This window comes from Pseudoliparis swirei, chromosome 24 (assembly GCF_029220125.1).
Source record: "Pseudoliparis swirei isolate HS2019 ecotype Mariana Trench chromosome 24, NWPU_hadal_v1, whole genome shotgun sequence".
In the NCBI taxonomy this organism is placed as follows: domain Eukaryota; kingdom Metazoa; phylum Chordata; class Actinopteri; order Perciformes; family Liparidae; genus Pseudoliparis; species Pseudoliparis swirei.
This window is the reverse complement of record NC_079411.1, coordinates 708,251-731,344: the sequence shown is the minus strand read 5'-3', so window position 1 is coordinate 731,344 and position 23,094 is coordinate 708,251. Positions and strand designations below refer to the sequence as shown.

General features: G+C 49.3%; 1 protein-coding gene across 1 annotated transcript; it reads right to left on the bottom strand.

Annotated features, from left to right (window-relative positions):
- Positions 1 to 264: 264 nt before the first annotated feature.
- LOC130189726 (voltage-dependent T-type calcium channel subunit alpha-1I-like) lies at positions 265 to 19,840 on the bottom strand. The gene is made up of 13 exons (XM_056408656.1): positions 19,463 to 19,840; positions 18,450 to 18,559; positions 18,022 to 18,155; positions 17,683 to 17,753; positions 16,785 to 16,863; positions 16,419 to 16,540; positions 15,507 to 15,884; positions 13,640 to 13,780; positions 11,511 to 11,630; positions 9,265 to 9,324; positions 6,009 to 6,066; positions 5,761 to 5,855; positions 265 to 639 (listed from the first exon to the last, which is right to left on the bottom strand). Exons 1-13 carry the CDS (start codon positions 19,796 to 19,798, stop codon positions 265 to 267), a joined length of 2,079 nt encoding a protein of 692 aa, XP_056264631.1. The 5' UTR covers positions 19,799 to 19,840.
- Positions 19,841 to 23,094: the final 3,254 nt, after the last annotated feature.

Here is a 23,094-nt window from a genome sequence, read left to right as displayed (position 1 = left end):
AACACAGAGTTGGTTCTGGTCCAGTTCTGGTTCATCTGAGCCGAGCCGCTCGGTGCTGCTCCCCGAAGAGGCTCCGGGGTTCTGGGGGTTCTGTCCAGCACGTCCACGAGGAGCGTCGGCTGCCCCCCCCCCCCCTCTGCAGTTTTCATATGAACACTAAAGTAATGTCCAATCAATTCCAATTTGTTGTGGCTGAGCTGTGAAGCCTGGACCAGCATCCAGGGGGGGGGGGGGGGGGGGTCTGTCCCTCCAACAACTGTCTTCTCATCTGTCTTTCCTGCAGCCAGATATGTCTTCCTCCTCCTCCTCCTCCTCCTCCTCCTCCCTCCCCTCCGTCCAGAGGTCGGACACGTCACCGCTGCAGCGCGGGGCGAGCAGCGACGTCAGCGAGCGGCTGCACGCCGGCTCCGGGGAGTGTTCGCCGTGGAGGGTCCGGAGGCCCGAGTCCGGGGGGCCCACAGAGCTCCGGCTCCTCTGGCGCCCCCTGGTGGCTCGGAGGGGGAACGCGCCGTGTCTCTGAAGTAAAAGGTGGTCCCGGTCCCCAGAGGGGGGGAGGGGCGCGGGGAGGTCCTCCACAGTGGGGTGCAGGCTGCCCGCGGAGATGCCCGACGCCAGAGAGGAGCCACTGGGGGACGGCTGCTGCAGAACACACATCAACACATCAACATCAACACATCAACACAAACACACATCAACACAAACACACATCAACACATCAACACATCAACACACCAACACATCAACACATCAACACATCAACACATAATCACATCAACACATAATCACATCAACACATCAACACATCAACACATCAACACATCAACACATCAACACATCAACACATCAACACATCAACACATAATCACATCAACACATCAACACATCAACACATCAACACATCAACACATCAACATCAACACATCAACACATCAACACATCAACACATCAACACATCAACACATCAACACATCAACACATCAACACATAATCACATCAACACATAATCACATCAACACATCAACACATCAACACATCAACACATCAACACATCAACACATCAACACACCAACACATCAACACATCAACACATCAACACATAATCACATCAACACATAATCACATCAACACACCAACACATCAACACATCAACACATCAACACATCAACACATCAACACATCAACACATCAACACATAATCACATCAACACATCAACACACCAACACATCAACACGTCAACACATCAACACACCAACACATCAACATCAACACATCAACACATCAACACAAACACATCAACACACCAACACACCAACACATCAACACATCAACACACCAACACATCAACATCAACACATCAACACATCAACATCAACACATCAACACATCAACACATCAACACATCAACACATCAACATCAACACATCAACACACCAACACATCAACACATCAACATCAACACATCAACACACCAACACATCAACACATCAACACACCAACACATCAACACATCAACACAAACACACATCAACACATCAACATCAACACATCAACATCAACACATCAACACATCAACACAAACACACATCAACATCAACACATCAACACACCAACACATCAACACATCAACACATCAACACATCAACACATCAACACATCAACACATCAACACATCAACACATCAACACATCAACACATCAACACATCAACACATCAACACATCAACACAAACACACATCAACACATCAACACATCAACACATCAACACATCAACACATCAACACATCAACACATCAACACATCAACACATCAACACATCAACACATCAACACATCAACACACCAACACATCAACACATCAACACATCAACACATCAACACATCAACACAAACACATCAACACATCAACACATCAACACACCAACACATCAACATCAACACAAACACACATCAACACATCAACACATCAACACATCAACACAAACACATCAACACACCAACACATCAACACATCAACACATCAACACATCAACACATCAACACATCAACACATCAACACATCAACACAAACACACATCAACACATCAACACATCAACACACCAACACATCAACACATCAACACAAACACACATCAACACATCAACATCAACACATCAACACAAACACACATCAACATCAACACATCAACACAAACACACATCAACACATCAACACACCAACACATCAACACATCAACGACAACAACACGTCAACAATAACAACACATCAACATCCAACACATCAACACAACACATCAACACATCAACATCAACACATCAACATCAACACATCAACACATCAACACATCAACACATCAACATCAACACATCAACACAAACACATCAACACACCAACACATCAACACACCAACACACAAACACATCAACACATCAACACACCAACACATCAACACATCAACACATCAACACACCAACACATCAACATCAACACATCAACACAACACATCAACACATCAACACAACACATCAACACGTTAACAACACATCAACACATCAACAATAACAACACATCAACACAACAACACATCAACACATCAACACATCAACACATCAACACATCAACACAAACACACATCAACACATCAACACACCAACACATCAACACATCAACACACAAACACATCAACACACCAACACATCAACACATAATCACATCAACACATAATCACATAATCACATCATCACATCATCACATAATCACATCAACACATAATCACATCAACACATCAACACATCATCACATCAACACATCATCACATCAACACATCATCACATCATCACATCAACACATCAACACATCAACACAAACACACATCAACATCAACACATCAACACATCAACACAAACACACATCAACACATCAACACATAATCACATCAACACACCAACACATCAACACATCAACACACCAACACATCAACACACCAACACATCAACACATCAACACACAAACACATCAACACACCAACACATCAACACATAATCACATCAACACATCAACACATAATCACATCAACACATAATCACATCATCACATAATCACATCATCACATCAACACATCATCACATCAACACATCATCACATCAACACATCATCACATCATCACATCAACACATCAACACATCAACACATCAACACAAACACACATCAACACATCAACACAAACACACATCAACACACCAACACATCAACACATCAACACATAATCACATCAACACACCAACACATCAACACATCAACACACCAACACATCAACACGTCAACACATCAACATCAACACATCAACACAAACACACATCAACACAAACACACATCAACACATCAACACACCAACACACCAACACACAAACACATCAACACACCAACACATCAACACACCAACACATCAACACATCAACACACCAACACATCAACACATCAACACGTCAACACATCAACACATCAACACATCAACATATCAACACAAACACATCAACATCAACACATCAACACAAACACACATCAACACACCAACACATCAACACACCAACACATCAACACACCAACACATCAACACATAATCACATCAACACATCAACACATCAACACACCAACACATCAACACATCAACACACCAACACATCAACACACCAACACATCAACATCAACACATCAACACATCAACACAAACACACATCAACACATCAACACACCAACACATCAACACATCAACACATCAACACATCAACACAAACACACATCAACATCAACACATCAACACAAACACACATCAACACACCAACACATCAACACACCAACACATCAACACACAAACACATCAACACATCAACACACCAACACATAATCACATCAACACACCAACACATCAACACATCAACACATAATCACATCAACACATAATCACATCATCACATAATCACATCAACACATCAACACATCATCACATCATCACATCAACACATAATCACATCAACACATCAACACATAATCACATCATCACATAATCACATCAACACATAATCACATCAACACATCAACACATCATCACATCATCACATCAACACATAATCACATCAACACATCAACACATAATCACATCATCACATAATCACATCAACACATAATCACATCAACACATCATCACATCATCACATCAACACATCAACACATCATCACATCATCACATCATCACATCACATCAACACATCAACACATAATCACATCAACACATCAACACATAATCACATCATCACATAATCACATCAACACATAATCACATCAACACATCAACACATCATCACATCAACACATCAACACATCAACACATAATCACATAATCACATCATCACATCAACACATCAACACATAATCACATAATCACATAATCACATCAACACATAATCACATCAACACATCAACACATAATCACATCATCACATAATCACATCAACACATCAACACATAATCACATCATCACATAATCACATCAACACATCAACACATAATCACATCAACACATCATCACATAATCACATCAACACATCAACACATCATCACATCATCACATCATCACATCAACACATCAACACATAATCACATCAACACATCAACACATAATCACAACGACGTGATCTCATGAGTCAACTCGCTTCACTCTTCATTCGCTTCACTCTTCATTCGCTTCACTCTTCATTCGCTTCACTCTACATTCGCTTCATTCCGCCAGAGAGGAGGCGTGGCTTATCACGTCTTTGCATTGACTCTGTATGACCATGTGGCGACATCTAGTGGCCACGCTGCAGAATGCAGCCGGCTGACGCTTTGATGAAACACTTCATCGTTTCTCCTTCAACACTTCCACGTCTCCAGTGAATGTTTGTTAAATTGGTTTTAAGAGAATAAAGATGACCCTGTGTTGCAATAACTGGAGGAAGAGGAGACGTAAAGTTATTTTTAGAGATGAAATAGAAACGTAAAAGTAAACCTGTTACACTAAATCCTTTTGTGCAACGGAATCGTGAAATGAAACCCCTGCTTTTGAAGTGTGATTTGTAGGGGAGGAGGAGGAGGAAGAGGAGGAGGAAGAGGAGGAGGAAGATGAGGAAGAGGAGGAGGGGGAGGAGCTCTGGGTAATTACCCGAGAGCCTCGGAGCCTCTCTGTGGCAGCTGAGCGTTGGAGAGGAGCCCGTCGCCATGGTTACACGGCAACTACAGTCACGCCTTATTAAATTCATTTTTCGTGTTCCTACATTACGCGTGAGAGTTTCTGACTTCCCGACAGTCCTTAAACGCATCACGAAGAACCGTTCACCGGGGAAGAGATCAAACGGGAGATATTTTAAAATATATTAGATATTTGTTTATTCGATATATGAAAATCTCTTCCTCAGTTTGAATGATCTCCGCTGAGACGAGAGGTGGAAACAGTCATAGATTATTTAGAATGAATTGTTTGTTAAATTAATCTCATTAAATGAGGATTCTTTCATGATAAGACTGTGACGTAACGCCGTGTTCAGAGTCTCTGGTTCTGGTTCAGAGTCTCTGGTTCTGGTTCTGGTTCCACAGGAGCAGAAACTTTACTTATTCTAGGAAATAAAACGAGACGGGAGCAAAAAATACAATAACACAAACTCCCAGGATGCTCTGGGGCTCAGAGCAGCTGAGAACCCGTCTGTGGTTCTGGTGCACGAGTCCAGTACCTGGGGGGTCGGGGTCCTGCTGGGGGAGCGCAGGCAGGCCCATGAGGCCGGGGGCCTGGGGGGTCTGGGGGGTCTGGACCAGGAGCCGCTTCCTCCTGCAGGGAGGAAGCGCGTGAATTACATATTCACGTCAAGGTATTCAAACAGTAAAGAGAACAGGCTCCTCCCCTTCCTCACACGGCGTACGCTAGACTTCTATACAACCAGACTCCTCTGGTTGTATAGAAGAGGCTCGTGGACTTCAGTACCTGAGCAAAGAGCCGGGTCCTCCGGGTCCTGGACAACCTCCTCGCTCCCTGAGCTGGAAGATGGCGCGGCTGTGTCCAGTCGCCGTCGCGGCAGCTCCGCGGAGATTGTGCGCTCTTTTAGTTTTTGTGTTTATTTTTAATATTTTCTTTGCCACAAACACATCGGCACTAACAACATACGACCGCAGCACACTTTTGGACATAAACTTTTGCGCAAAACAAGGGTTTTTGTCCACTTTCCATCGATCCAGCGTGGCGGCAGAGATTGCGGCGAACGCAACAACAACAGTGGAGCCGCTACTACGGGAGGCAGCGAAAACATCGAGGGAAGCGGGCGAATTCGGAACAGACTGAGAGTTCAAGCCCACCGTCCACCTTTGCCCAGCATCCTTCTTGCTAACGTCCAGTCTCTGGAAAATAAGATGGATGATTTTAGGGCAAGGATCAGATTCAACGGGACATGCGGATTGTAACATCTTTTGTCTGACGGAAACTTGGCTGACCCGCTGGTGCGGATCAGTCATATGCCCAACGAGTCCTTCTCTGTTTTCCGTGCAGACAGAGCGGAAGAGTCTGGTAAATCTAAGGGTGGAGGGTTTGCTTCATGACAAACAACATGTGGTGTGACCCAAGAACATTAAGACTCTTTCGTTCCTGCTCGCGAACCTGGAACATCTGGCGATCTCATGCCGTCCATTCTACCTTCCCGGAGTTCAGCTCGGTCATCACCACAGCCGTCTACATTCCACCACAAGCGGACACCGGCGTAGCACTATCGGACCTACATGATGTGTTATGTCGGCATCAGAACAAGTATCCGGCGGCTGTGGTGGTGGCTGGGGACTTTAACAAGGCAAACCTAAAAAAGTCATGCCGAATTTTCACCAGCACATTACGTGTGCTACCAGAGGAAAGAACGTTGGACCACTGCTATCGCCATTCAAGAGAGGCTACAAGGCTGTCTCTCTCCCTCCGTTAGGAAATCAGACCATGCCGCCATTTTCTGCTTCGGAGTATAAACAAAGGATCGCGGGAAGCGGTAGTGACGAGGAACGTAATGCGGTGGTCTGACCAATCAGAGGCTGAGCTACAGGGCGCTCTACGTATCGACTGGGACATGATCCAATCCAGTTCCAGTGGCGTCAGCGAGTTTCGGAAGTAGCAATGAGCCTCATAGCAACGCTTAACGACACCATCGTGCCCACGGTAAAAGTTAGGGTCTTTCCTAACCAAAAGCCGTGGGTTGATGGATCCATCCGTGAAGCTGTGAACGCCCGTACTGCTGCCTATAACTCCGGTCTTGTATCCGGCAACATGGGCAGTACAAGGCAGCGGTCTATGGACTGAGGAGGCGGTGAAGGGGCGCCAAAAGGAGGTACCGAGACAGAGTGGAATCACAGATGGAGCAGCGCGACACCAGGCGCCTATGGCAGGGGCTACGGACTATCACAAACTACCAGAGCAGACCCGCGCAATGGTGAGTGCCGCGCATCCCTAGCGGACGACCTGAACTCATTTTATGCACGGTTTGAGGCTAGCAACAACAGCGCTAGCTCGCCGCTAACAACAACACGTTAAGCGTGGCGAGGTGAGTTCTACCGCTGGGATGAACACACACTCTCTGTGACCGAGCACAGTGTGAGGAGGGCTCTGTTGAGGTGAACACCAGGAAAGCTGCAGGTCCAGATGGCATATCTGGGCGAGTACTGAAGACCTGTGCTAACCAGCTAGCTCCAGTGTTCACCACAATATTCAACCTCTCCTGGCTGAGTCCGTGGTCCCGCCTGCTTCAAGAGGTCCACTATTGTCCCTGTGCCCAAGAATGCTTCTCCAGCATGAATGAATGACTACCGACCGGGTGGCCCTCACCTCGGTGGTCATGAAATGCTGAGAGGCTGATAAAGGACTACATCTGCGCCTTCCTCCCTTCCTCCATGGACCCGCTGCAGTTTGCTTATCGCCCAAACAGATCCACGGATGATGCTGTCTCCCAGGTACTGCACACCACACTCTCTCATCTGGACAGCCAGAGGGGGCTATGTCAGACTGCTGTTCATTGATTATAGTTCAGCTTTCAACACCATAGTCCCTCCAGACTGGCCGGCAAGCTGATTGAGCTGGGACTGAACACCCCTGTGTGCTTGGATCCTGGACTTCCTGACCGCCAGGCCACAGGTGGTCAGGGTGGGCAGACACCTCCAAATCCCTCACCCTGAACACAGGATCCCCCAGGGTTGCGTCCTCAGCCCCTACTGTACTCCTGTACACATGACTGTGTGGCCAGGTTCAGCTCAACACCATCATCAAGTTTGCGGATGACACAGTGGTGGTGGGCCTGATCTCGACAACGCAGAAGGCCTACCTGGAGGAAGTTGCTGATCTGTCACTCTGGTGCCAGGACAACAGCCTCATCATGAATGTCACCAAAACTAAGGAGCTGATTGTGGACTTTAGGAGGTACAACAACAGAGGACGTACTCACCACTGGGGATTAACGGGACTACTGTGGAGAGGGTGGCGGTATAAATACCTGGGAGTCCACATCACCGAGGATCTGACATGGTCAACAAACACAGACACTCTGGTGAGAAAGGCAAGGCAGCGCCTCTACCACCTCAGGCAGCTGAGGAAATTTAAAGTTTCCCAGAGGATCCTTCAGTCCTTCTACTCTGGAGCTGTAGAGGCGTCCTGACAGGAAGCATCACAGCCTGGTTTGGCAACTGCTCCGCTCAGGACAGGAAGGCTCTGCAGAGAGTAGTGCGTTCGGCTGGCGCACTATTGGAACTACACTCCCACCCTGCAGGACTTGTACACCAGGAGGTGCAGAACCAGAGCCGGCAGGATCATGAAGGATCCTCACCACCCCAACAACAGACTGTTTCAGCTGCTGCGGTCAGGCAGGCGCCTCCGTAGTCACGCTGCAAGAACAGAGAGACTGAGACGGAGTTTCTTTCCTCAGGCCATCAGGACTGTGAACTCCGACCTCACCAGGACCCCCACATAGACCCACACAACTGCCCCTCTTAGGCACACACACACACACACACACACACACACACACACACACACACACACACACACTTAGTGTAAATATTGTACTGTAAATATTGTGTTGTTTTTTATTTGTAAATAGTGTGTACTTGTTGCCCTTGCACATTCCTGCTGAGCATTGCCACTTTCATTTCACTGCACACCCTGTGTGTGTATGTGACAAATAAAACATCTTGAATCTTGAATCTTGAATCTTGAATCTTGAGGGGCGGAGCCTCCGGGAGACGCCCACCTCCTCTGAACTGTGGGAGTCACCGCTGCTCCTCTGGAGGAAGAGGAGAGGAGACGAGGAGGTGAGATGGAGGAGACGAGGAGGTGAGATGAAGGAGACGAGGAGGTGAGATGGAGGAGACGAGGAGGTGAGATGGAAGAGACGAGGAGGTGAGATGGAGGAGACGAGGAGGTGAGATGAAGAGCGAGGAGGTGAGATGGAGGAGCAGGAGGTGAGATGGAGGCGAGGAGGTGAGATGAAGGAGGCGAGGAGGTGAGATGAAGGAGGCGAGGAGGTGAGTTGGAGGGCGAGGAGGTGAGATGGAGGAGACGAGGAGGTGAGATGAAGGAGACGAGGAAGTGAGATGGAGGAGACGAGGAGGTGAGATGGAGGAGACTAGGAGGTGAGATGGAGGAGACGAGGAGGTGAGATGAAGGAGACGAGGAGGTGAGTTGGAGGAGACGAGGAGGTGAGATGGAGGAGACGAGGAGGTGAGATGGAGGAGACGAAGAGGTGAGATGGAGGAGACGAGGAGGTGAGATGGAGGAGACTAGGAGGTGAGATGGAGGAGACGAGGAGGTGAGATGGAGGAGACAAGGAGGGAGGAGACTAGGAGGTGAGATGAAGGAGACGAGGAGGTGAGATGGAGACTAGGAGGTGAGATGGAGGAGACTAGGAGGTGAGATGAAGGAGACGAGGAGGTGAGATGGAGGAGACGAGGAGGTGAGATGGAGGAGACGAGGAGGTGAGATGAAGGAGACGAGGAGGTGAGATGGAGGAGACAAGGAGGTGAGATGGAGACTAGGAGGTGAGATGGAGGAGATGAGGAGGTGAGATGAAGGAGACGAGGAGGTGAGATGGAGGAGACGAGGAGGTGAGATGGAGGAGACGAGGAGGTGAGATGAAGGAGACGAGGAGGTGAGATGAAGGAGACGAGGAGGTGAGATGGAGGAGACTAGGAGGTGAGATGGAGGAGACTAGGAGGTGAGATGAAGGAGACGAGGAGGTGAGATGGAGGAGACGAGGAGGTGAGATGGAGGAGACTAGGAGGTGAGATGGGGGAGACGAGGAGGTGAGATGGAGGAGACGAGGAGGGAGGAGACTAGGAGGTGAGATGAAGGAGACTAGGAGGTGAGATGGAGGAGACGAGGAGGTGAGATGGAGGAGACGAGGAGGGAGGAGACTAGGAGGTGAGATGAAGGAGACGAGGAGGTGAGATGGAGGAGACAAGGAGGTGAGATGGAGACTAGGAGGTGAGATGGAGGAGACGAGGAGGTGAGATGAAGGAGACGAGGAGGTGAGATGGAGGAGACGAGGAGGTGAGATGGAGGAGACGAGGAGGTGAGATGAAGGAGACGAGGAGGTGAGATGAAGGAGACGAGGAGGTGAGATGGAGGAGACGAGGAGGTGAGATGGAGGAGACTAGGAGGTGAGATGGAGGAGACGAGGAGGTGAGATGGAGACGAGGAGGTGAGATGGAGGAGACTAGGAGGTGAGATGGGGGAGACGAGGAGGTGAGATGGAGGAGACGAGGAGGGAGGAGACTAGGAGGTGAGATGAAGGAGACGAGGAGGTGAGATGGAGACTAGGAGGTGAGATGGAGGAGACGAGGAGGTGAGATGGAGGAGACGAGGAGGGAGGAGACTAGGAGGTGAGATGAAGGAGACGAGGAGGTGAGATGAAGGAGACGAGGAGGTGAGATGGAGGAGACGAGGTGAGATGAAGGAGCGAGGAGGTGAGATGGAGGAGACGAGGAGGTGAGATGAAGAGCGAGGAGGTGAGATGAAGGAGACGAGGAGGTGAGATGGAGGAGGCGAGGAGGGAGATGGAGAGACGAGGAGGTGAGATGAAGGAGACGAGGAGGTGAGATGAAGGAGACGAGGAGGTGAGATGGAGGAGACGAGGAGGTGAGATGAAGGAGACGAGGAGGTGAGATGGAGGAGACGAGGAGGTGAGATGAAGGAGACGAGGAGGTGAAAATGGGCTTCCAGAGAAAAGAAACCTCGAAGCTCTCCAGCCGCTCGGTGAACACACACACACACACTGACCCTCAAACACACACACACACACACACACACACACACACACACACACACACACTTACCCAGCATGCCCCTGAGGCAGGCATTTTAATCAGGAGGTTAAGCGTGTCAATAGTAATTAACCATGATTGGCTGGAGGATGACTCCCCAGTGTGTGTGTGTGCGTGTGTGTGTGTGTGTGTGCGTGGCCCCTCCCACCAGCAGCTGGTAGCTGGCGTGCTCGTCCAGGCTGAGGTCGTCGGGCAGCGCCGGAGACGACGACTTGTCTGACAGCGGCTCGGACATCAGAGACGCCAGCTCCACCTCGGCCAGCTGGATCTGAGGACACAGGAAGTGATGTCACCGCACAGGAAGTGATGTCACGGCACACAGGAAGTGATGTCACGGCACACCAGGGTTTTTCCTGGGTCAAAATGGGTCTTCGGTGCTCCCCAAAAAAAATGTTGGCGCGCTGTGCGCGCATGGTCTATATTACCATGTCACCGTAATTAGCAGACATCTATGTTTTTTGGGGTTTTTTTCAGAAATAATGGAGGCAATGCTTGAGGAAATTTTGCTAAAATAGATCGGCTAATAGATTGACAATTAGAGATGCACCGATCAGGTTTTTTGGTGCCGATCACCGATCACTGAAATCAGTATCTGCCGATCCGATAATACCGATCACCGATCACGGTGTCGATTGAAGCATTCTATTTATTGTGTAGCATTATTGCTATGAGGACTATGAGGAAATACATATAAAAAGCACTTCAAATATTAAAGAAATTACCGATTTCTTTAAACATTTAGGACTTTTACTTTGAAAAATGTCCTAATTGATCCATTAAAATTGTTTGATTGCCAGTGTAGGGGATTTCAGATATGTATGGAACACATCTGCATCATTCATTTCCTGGAACTCTTGGGGAAATCTATATACAGGACTTTTCTTAACATACAAAAGTCTGACTTATTTTTATAAACTCTTCCTTGGTACAATAAACATGTTTTAATGTTAGCATAATTTAAGCTAAATCTCAGAAACGATCTATAAAGATACAAAATCAGTTCATTGTTTACTTGTGTATGATTTGTCGACATCTTATTTTGAAAAACGGATGTTGTTTCACGTGGTTCTTTCCGCTAACTTTGCTAAACCGGATGTTGTCACGTAAATCCTTCCGCTAACGTGATCAAACCCTCTTAGCTCCTGATGGAATGTGTTTAGCGTGAACATCTCTAGGGGCTCAGAGCCTCAGACATGTGAGAGTCGGCTGAGTCGACCCAGAGATTCAACTCGGGGGACGGCGACGCCGCAGTGCTGAGGATCCTCTGACCTCTGACCTCTCGCTCTGCGGCCCTCGCCGGGCGCATCGTCTCCGTTGCGCTGCGATTGAAACGTCTGATAGTTCTCGCAGATGTTACGTCATCTGATCGGCCGTTTTGAGAACGCCGATCAAAACCGATAATGGGAATATCGGCCGATATGGATCGGCGCCGATCAGATCGGTGCATCCCTATATAGTCCAGGTGTATTGGTGCAGGTCAGCTGGTGAGTGACCAGCAGCCGGCCGCTCTGTCCATTCACCTCACAGCATTGATCAGACAAGAAGACACGCTTATCAACTCCATGACTATTGATCCAAACAGAACGAGGGTTTGGCTGGAGACGACTTGAAACATACTATTGAGAACATATTCGCTGACGTGATGAACACAGGTTTTTTTTGTTGGTTTTTTCCATCGCAGACTTTTTTTGCCTTAGGCGCTCGGGAAAACGGCGTAGGCCCGCGCCCAAATATTCTCTATGCAGGAAAAACCCTGCACACAGGAAGTGATGTCACCGCACAGGAAGTGATGTCACCGCACAGGAAGTGATGTCACTGCACACAGGAAGCGATGTCACCACACAGGAAGTCATGTCACCGCACAGGAAGTGATGTCACCGCACACAGTTTAACTTTTTTTTTACAGTTTATACAGCAACATGAACATATTTGAAGGATCACACCATTTCCCTAAAAAAATATAAATTAAATAAATAAATATATATTAAACAATTATTTATATATATGCATACATCCACGAGTCACCATGGCAACAGGTGAAAGGGGAGATAGGGTGTGTGTGTGAGTATGTGTGTGTGTGTGTGAGTATGTGTGTGTGTGTGAGTATGTGTGTGTGTGAGTATGTGTGTGTGTGTGTGTGAGTATGTGTGTGTGTGTGTGTGAGTATGTGTGTGTGTGTGTGTGTGTATGTGTGTGTGTGTGTGTGTGTGTGTGTGTGTGTGTGAGTATGTGTGTGTGTGTGTGTGAGTATGTATGTGTGTGTGTGTGTGTGCTCACCTGTGTGTGGCCCTTGCAGTCCCTGCAGAGTGGGGGAGGGGAGCAGTAATGGTGGAACACCGACCCGGAGAGGTTGTCAATCATGTCTCCTTCAAGAGAGTCTTTGATGAGCAGAGACACACTGTCCAGCCACCGGCTCTCCTGCACACGCACACACATACACATACACATACGCACACATACACATACATACTCACACACACACACATATACACGCACGCACATGCACACACATACACACGCACGCACATACACGCACTCACATACACATACGCACACATACACATACATACTCACACACACACACATATACACGCACGCACATGCACACACATACACACGCACGCACATACACGCACTCACACGCACACACACACACATACACATACGCACACATACACATACATACTCACACACACACACATATACACGCACGCACATGCACACACACGCACGCACATACACGCACTCACACGCACACACACACACATACACATACACTTACACACAATATAATGAATATAATATAATGTAATGTAACAAAATAATGTGACATCTCTTTGCCTCCATTTGTTTGTTTAATTCTTTGTTTGTTTATTTGTTTGTTTCTGCGCTCCTGAATCACTCAACGACAGGAGCGTGATTGTGACAATCACTGCTTGAGATCAACAATCAGGGATCAGAGATACCCCCCCCCCACCTCCCCCCCCACGCACACACACCTCCCCCCCCACACACACACACAAACACACCCACACACCCCACACCCCCCACACACCCCACACACTCACACACACACACACACACACACACACTTCCTCCCCACACACACACACACCTCCTCCCCACACACACACACACACCTCCCACACACACACCTCCCCACACACACCCCCCACACCTCCCCACACCTCCCCCACACACCTCCCCACACACCTCCTCCCCACACACAAACTTCCTCCCCACACACACACAAACACACCTCCCCACACACACCTCCTCCCCACACACTACACACCAGAACATATTCTGTGAATATCTATGGCCATGGTGTATATTTTTACATTGTTTATATATATATATATTGTATATATATATTGTATATATACATATATATATATATATAGTCTCAAAAAGTGTATATTTTATTACATTGTTTTATATATATATATTGTCATGATGTATATTCTATTACACTGTTTTATATATATATTGTTAATACTTTCTTCTTTTTGTGTGTGGATATTGTATAGTTTATTCTCATTCTTATTCTTTTTTTAGTCTGCTACTGCTGTCGGGTGTTTTGCACATAAGAATTTCACGAACCGATTATACTTGTATAAAAGGCCTGTGACAATAAAAACTTGAAACTTGAAACTTGAAACTTGAAACACACACACCTCCTCCCCCCCACACACACACACACCTCCTCCCCACACACACACACCTCCTCCCCCCACACACACACACCTCCTCCACACCTCCCCACACACCTCCCCCACCTCCCCCACACACCTCCCCCACACACCTCCTCCCCACACACCTCCTCCCCCACACACACCTCCCCCACACACCTCCCCACCACACACCTCCCCCACACACCTCCCCACACACACCTCCCCCACACACCTCCCCACACCTCCCCACACACACACCTCCCCCACACACCTCCCCCACACACACACACACACCGCCTCCCCACACACACACACACACTTCCTCCCCACACACACACACACACACTTCCTCCCCACACACACACACACCTCCTCCACACACACACCTCCCCACACACACCCACACCCCCCACACACACACCTCCCCACACACCCTCCCCCACACCTCCCCACAGGCCACCTCGCCTCACCTGAGCCGGAGAGTAGAGGCGACACCGGTGGTGGGCGTGTCCATTGTGAGCAGCTCCGCCTCCCGCTCCTCCTATATCTCGTAACGGTGCCATCACGCTCGGACCCCCGGCCGCCGCCGCCGTTACGGCAACCCCCCCGCCGCCCGCCGCGCAGCAGAGGCCGCCCTGAGCCAGCTCCAGCTGGATCTCGGCGTCCTCCTGCGCCTCCTTGTTGGAGTCGTCCAGGTGCTTCATGAGCACCGCCACGACCACGTTGATCAGCACGAACTGAGCGGTCAGCACGAAGGACACGAAGTACAGCGGAGAGACCAGCTGCAGCCCGGCGTGGCAGCCGGGGTCACTGGCCGGGTGACCCCGAGGGCAGTCCCTCAGGGTGTCCTGAGGGGGAGAGGTCAGGGAGGAGAGGTCAGGGGGGAGATCAGGGGAGAGAGGTCAGGGGAGAGGTCAGGGGAGAGAGGTCAGGGGAGAGAGGTCAGGGGAGAGGTTAGGGGGGAGAGGTCAGAGGAGAGGTCAGGGGAGAGGTCAGGGGAGAGAGGTCAGGGGAGAGGTCAGGGGAGAGAGGTCAGGGGAGAGGTCAGGGAGGAGGTCAGGGGAGAGGTCAGGGGGGAGGTCAGGGGAGAGGTCAGGGGAGAGGTCAGGGGGAGAGGTCAGGGGGGAGAGGTCAGGGGAGGTCAGGAGAGGTCAGGGGGGAGAGGTCAGGGGGGAGAGGTCAGGGGAGAGGTCAGGGGGGAGAGGTCAGGGGAGAGGTCAGGGGAGAGGTCAGGGCGACATTGAGCTCGGCGTTGATGATGATGATGATGGTGGTGGTGATGATGATGGTGGTGATGGTGATGATGATGAAGGTGATGATAGTGATGATGATGGTGGTGATGGTGATGATGGTGGTGATGATGATGATGATGATGATGGTACCTTCATGATGCCGTTCCAGTTGTCGCCGGTGGAGACCTGGAACAGAGTGAGGAACGCCATGCCGAAGTTCTCGAAGGTGGCGTGTCGGCTCATCCCTTCACACGGGGAGTCAGCGGTACACACTGGGGAGAGACCGCCGGTCACCACGGGCTCTTCATCGCTCCAGACCACGGGGTCTTCATCGCTCCAGACCACGTGGTCTTCATCGCTCCAGACCACGGGGTCTTCATCGCTCCAGACCACGTGGTCTTCATCGCTCCAGACCACGGGGTCTTCATCGCTCCAGACCACGTGGTCTTCATCGCTCCAGACCACGGGGTCTTCATCGCTCCAGACCACGTGGTCTTCATCGCTCCAGTGACTCACCCAGCTCTCCGAACAGCTCCACCCCCAGAGCGGCGTAGATGAAGAAGAGCAACATGAAGAGCAGCCCGAGGTTCCCCACCTGGAGAGAAGGTGAGCTTCAAGATTAAACACAGAGGTGTCACCAAACGTTTGGTCATGGAAAGGTCATGGAAAGGTCATGGAAATCCATCGGTCACCCTCGAATATGATTTTCTAAATGTTCAGTTTTTCTAATCCTAGAACGAAATCAGTGTTCATGGAATGTGTTTCCAGTGGAGGTCAGAAGGTTAGAAGGTCTCGCTCTCTTCAGGTCGACGCTCAAGCAGAGGACACCTCTGTCTGTATGTGTGTGTGTGTGTCTGTATGTGTGTGTCTGTATGTGTGTCTGTATGTGTGTGTCTGTATGTGTGTGTGTGTGTCTGTATGTGTGTGTCTGTATGTGTGTGTGTGTCTGTATGTGTGTGTGTGTGTCTGTATGTGTGTCTGTATGTGTGTGTGTGTCTGTATGTGTGTGTGTCTGTGTGTGTGTGTCTGTATGTGTGTGTGTATGTGTGTCTGTATGTGTGTGTATGTGTGTCTGTATGTGTGTGTGTCTGTGTGTGTGTCTGTATGTGTGTGTGTGTCTGTATGTGTGTGTCTGTATGTGTGTGTCTGTATGTGTGTGTCTGTATGTGTGTGTGTCTGTATGTGTGTGTCTGTATGTGTGTGTCTGTATGTGTGTCTGTATGTGTGTGTGTGTGTGTGTGTATGTGTGTGTGTCTGTATGTGTGTGTGTGTGTGTCTGTGTGTGTGTGTCTGTATGTGTGTGTGTCTGTATGTGTGTGTGTGTCTGTATGTGTGTGTGTGTCTGTGTGTGTGTGTGTGTGTGTGTCTGTGTGTGTCTGTATTTGTGTGTGTGTCTGTGTGTGAGCACACGTACCTGAGGCAGGGCCTGCACCACGGTGTCCAGCAGGGCTCTCATCCCGGTGGCCATTTTCAACAACTTCAACACTTTAGAGAGAGACAGCAGAGTGAGAGGGGGCGCCACGCCGGACAGGAAGTCCACAGACCCCCCCCCCCCACCCCAGGGTGCCCCACACCATCGACATGCGAGAGGTTCACGACCTCCATCAGGGATCCAGCTCCTGGAGGAACGTGTCGGCAGCAGAGACCACGCCCACAAAGGTCCCTCGGCCAATGGTTGGTGGTGGTGATTGATGTGAGTGTGTGTGTGTGAGTGAGTGTGAGTGTGAGTGTGTGTGTGTGTGTGTGTGTGTACCTCGTGCTATCCGCAGCACCCTCATGATGCGGATGATGGTGGGGTTGATTGGCAGCGAGGCGTTGATCTCGATCTCCTCCAGCGTGATGCCCATCACGGAGAGCAGCACGATGGCCAGGTCCAGCTGGTTCCACCTGCACACACACACACACACACACACACACACGCACACGCACACGCACGCACGCACGCACGCACACACACACACACACAGTTCAGACGCTCCGTCCTTCACATGTTGTGACCTTCAGGATGAGATGACCTCACCTGCTGTAACTTGTCGGCCATCTAACAGCCTCATACAGGCTCCGCCTCCTCCCATCCACCAGCCTCATACAGGCCCCGCCCCCTCCCATCCACCAGCCTCATACAGGCTCCTCCCCCTCCCATCCACCAGCCTTATACAGGCCCCGCCCCCTCCTCCATACCTGTCCTTGAAGAAGCGCCTGAACCCGAAGGCCACCAGCTTCAGAGACGCCTCGATCACAAAGGTGGAGGTGAAGAAGTAGTTACAGAACTTCAGGGTCGTCTCCAGAGACTGAGGGAGAGAGAGAGGGAGAGACGGAGAGGGAGGGAGAGAGAGAGAGAGGGAGAGGGAGAGAGAGGGAGGGAGAGAGACATAGGGAGATTTTTTTGATTTTTGAAAAACACTTTATTTACATTTTTTTAACCATTACGTTTCTTTAAAAATGAAGTGTTTTTAAAAAATCGGGTTGTTTAAAATAAAAGCAAACAAACAAAACAAAATATAAAAAAAACAGAAACACATGCTTTACCTAATAAAAAGTGGTGCAAACACCAGCTCCTCCTCCACCACAGAACAAACAATACCTTTAAAACACCAGCGTTGTTTAAAAGCATCCAGGTCTCCAATGTGTTTATAAAATCTGAACTCCAGCCAGAGTCTGGCTCTGATGTTACAGAGCCACACTGCCCTGGCTTCCTGCCCCTCTCTGTTTTCCACCCGGGACTTCCTAGTTAAATAAATGGCTATTTTTGCTTCGCCGGATAAAAAATTAAGGAGCTGCCACTTTTCTTTTCCGTTTTTGTAGGCAGCTCCCATGATAAAAACCTTCTCTGTAAAACCACATTAAAAGACTAAAACCAATGTTAAAAGAGCGAAGAAACTCAAAAGTCTCTTACACTCGTTAAAAACATGGTAAATAGTCTCCCGGAGGTCACAGAAGGGGCACTGGCTCAGGACAGCGGGATTGATTACCGAAATAAAAGCGTTGGACGCGACAGCACCGTGTAAAATCCGCCACTGGAGGTCAGCGGTCCTTTTCTTCAGGGGAGGCTTGTATAGGACCCCCCACTGCGGGCCAGGGCCTCCATGCCCAAGTCTCTCTGACCACACAGTGGGCGGTCTGTTGCACAGTCCGGACCTGTTGATGCTCTTCACGAGGTTAAAATACAGTGTCTTTTTGTCTGCTTTTCTTACTGTAAATGTTTCTGGGTGGCTCGTTCTTAGCAGGGGGCCGGTGAGTCCCCCTAGCTCCGGGCTGAGGGAGATGTCTGGGAAGGGGTCTGCAGGGTCCGGCTCTGCTCTCTGCTGGCTGTAGTCGTTGAGGCTCCTCTCCAACCCGGTCAGCCTCTGCCTCCACAGCTCCAGGAGCCTGCTCGCCACCCGGTCGGAATGCATCCCCAGCAGGGAGCCCAGGGCCGGGGGGTCGCTCAGCGTCGGCCCCACTGCATCCACCAACTGCTGCAGAGAAAGGGTCTTTGTTCGCAGCAGCGCCCCCGTTAGTTCAGGGGTGACGCTGCTGCTAATGTCCATTCTTGTTTTATAAATTAATGGTTCTCTCAACAACCAGAACAGAGAGTCAGACTGTGGGCACCTTCGTGCAAAAGGGCCCACGACTTAAAAACACCCTGATAAAAAGGAGGCAGCCCACTTAACTTTAAAATGCTGGAGTCTATTAAAAACAGAGCAGTATCCAGCCCCAGGTTGTCAGCACGTCTGAGGATGCAGCTGGCCACGTCTCGCCACACTAAAAACCACGGACTCGTTAAAAACTTCTGAACAAACTGTAATCTAAAAGTGGCCGTCCGGCTGGCCAGGTGGACAAGGCCCTGTCCCCCCTCCTCTCTGGCTAAAAACAGCACCCCCTGTGGCACCCAGTGTAGACCCTCCCAAAAAAAATCCACCATTTTCCTTTGTATATTGGCTAAGAAGCCCGAGGGAGGGTCTAAAACGGTCAACCTGTGCCACAGTTGGGATGCAATAAGATTGTTTAAAACCAGTACTCTGCCTTTAAAAGACATCTGGGGGAGCAGCCACTTCCACTTGGAAAGTTTCCCCTCTATCTTCTATGTGACGCCCTCCCAGTTCTTCTGGACCATGCTCGGTTTCCCCAGGTATATTCCTAAATATTTAAAACCGTCCTTTTTCCATATGAGCTTTTGTGGAAGAACCGGGAGGCCGCCACGCCACTCCCCCACAGCGAGGGCTTCGCTTTTCTTCCAGTTCACCCTCGCTGATGATGCTGTGCTAAAATCATGTACTATTTGATTTAAAAGGTTTACATCATTTTGATTCTTAATAAAAACAACAACGTCGTCGGCATATGCCGATAAAATCATTCCTTTACTAAAACCAGGTAAAACCAAACCATGTAGGCTAGAGCGTATTTTAATGAGGAGGGGCTCGAGGGAGAGTGCGTAGAGCATCCCGGACAGAGCACAGCCCTGCCGGACCCCTCTACCCACTCTAAAAGGAGCACACAGCCTGCCGTTTATCTTCAGCACACTCTCAACATTACTGTACAACACCTTGATCTTAGCTATGAAGCCAGCGCTGAACCCAAACTTCCCCAGAACTTTCCAGAGGAAGCCGTGTTCAACGCGATCAAAAGCCTTTTCCTGATCTATAGAAATCAGACCAGTATCCATACCCAACGAGCTGGAGACCTCCAAAACGTCCCGAATGAGGTGGACGTTGTCCACCATGGACCTGCCGGGCACACAGTAGGTCTGGTCCCGATGGAGGACCTGCTCCATAGCTCCCCTCAGCCTGGAGGCCAGGACCCTGGACAGAAGCTTGTAATCCACACACAGCAGAGACACAGGGCGCCAGTTACCGATGTCCTGCGGGTTTCCTTTTTAGGCAGTAGCGTTAGCACTGCCCTCCGGCAGGACATCGGCATGGAACCAGAGGCCAGACTCTCGTTGAAGATGTCTAGGATGTCCCCTTCGAGGACATCCCAGTATTTTTTGTAAAATTCAGCGGGGAGGCCGTCGATCCCGGGGGCGCGCCCTCCCTGCAGGGCAGCTTTCAGCTCTTGGGGGGTTATGGGTCTGTCGAGCTCCTCATTAGTCTCCTCGGAGACCTGAGGCAGCTCCCCACAGAGCCCCTCCGTCGACTCTCCCTCCTCCCTATACTCAGTGGCATAAAGGGAGGAGTAAAACCCCACCGCTCGCTTCCGGATCTGGCTTGGCTCCACAACCGGCTGCCCTGCGTCCGTCAGCAGTGAGTGGATCACTCGCCTGCCCTCCTCTTCTCCAGGCCGAAGAAGAAGCTAGAGGGAGTGTCCATCTCCGCGATGGTCTGGAATCGGGACCTGACCAGTGCGCCTTGTACTCTAACTTCGAACAGGTCGGCGAGAGCCGCCTTTTTACTTTTGAGGACTTCAATATGTCCTCGATCTCCTGTGGACTCTCTCAAACTTTCTAGGTCCACTATCTCAGTCTCCAGGTCCTTCATAGATCTGGTGACGTCTCTAGTGACGTTGAAAGTGTGCTGCTGACAAAGGAGCTTAATTTCTACCTTACCACGGTCCCACCACTGCCTAAGATTATTAAAATCACTCTTCCTCAGCCTAAAAATGCCCCAAAAATAAAACACCTCTCTAAAACTCCTATCGAAAGTTAAAACTGTATTAAAATGCCAATATGCGCTCCTGGGTAAAAAGTTCCTCATAAAAACATGACATAAAACCAAAGAGTGATCAGTAAAACCAGCCGGAACAATGCTGCACATTTTAAAAATATTAAAATGGTGCTTAAAAACATAAATACGGTCTAACCTGGCTGAGGAGATCCTTCCCTCCCTAACGTGGGACCATGTGTACTGTCGGCAGTCCGGATGCATCCTTCTTCACACGTCCACCAGGCCATGAGAATGGACCAGCCTCCTCAGAACCTGCTGTGAAGCTGGATGTGGCTCTGTGTGGTTTCTGTCATTAAAATCATCCTCTGTGCAGTTAAAATCCCCCCCCAAGAATAAAAAATCCTCCGAGGCACAGTCATTTAAAACATCATTAACTTTGGATAAAAACAGCTTCCTCTCTGTCCCAGTTGTTGGAGCATAGACATTAATTAAAACAACATTAAAAAGGTCGAACCGTGCTTTCACAAAGAACAGCCTCCCCTCCACGATGTGTTTGACCTCCAGTGACCGCGGGCTGAAGGCCCTGGAGAAGAGGAAGCCCACTCCTCCGCTGAGGTTGGTGTTGTGGCTCAGGAGGACTTCCCCCCCCCACTCCCTCCTCCAGTCCGCCTCGTTGGTGCTGTCGCTGTGCGTCTCTTGTAAGAAGAGAACATCGTTGGCTTTCATCTTGTTAAATTCATAAATTGATGTTCTCTTCTTACTGTCCCTCGCTCCATTTACGTTTAAAACTCCGACTCTGAATGTGTTCATTAAAAGAAAAGTTTAAAAAACAAATAAAACTTAAAACCAACAAATTAATTAAAACACACATTGGAGCTCTCCACCTCCCCCTGCTGGATGCACTCCTTTACTTTGGGTAAAAACTTTTTAATTCTAAAAACCTCTTGTTTGTCTAGTTTATTTTTTCTCATGTGGAAGTGGCACGACTGTACAAAAGCCACGAGGTCAGGGAAGTGATCCCTGACCTCTACTTTTTTGTTGTTTTTTGTTTTATGTAGAAACAAACTTATTTCGTCGGCTGTATACAGCTTTTGTTCCTGACTATTTGTTAAAATCAGAGGAGAGTCGCTGTCCTCTGACCCCTCCTCATCACTGCTATCCTCCACCGGCCTCGCCCCCTGACTCCTCCTCCTCTCCTCCACCCTGCTGGCTTTGGCCTCGCTGCCAGCACTCTGGCCGCTCTT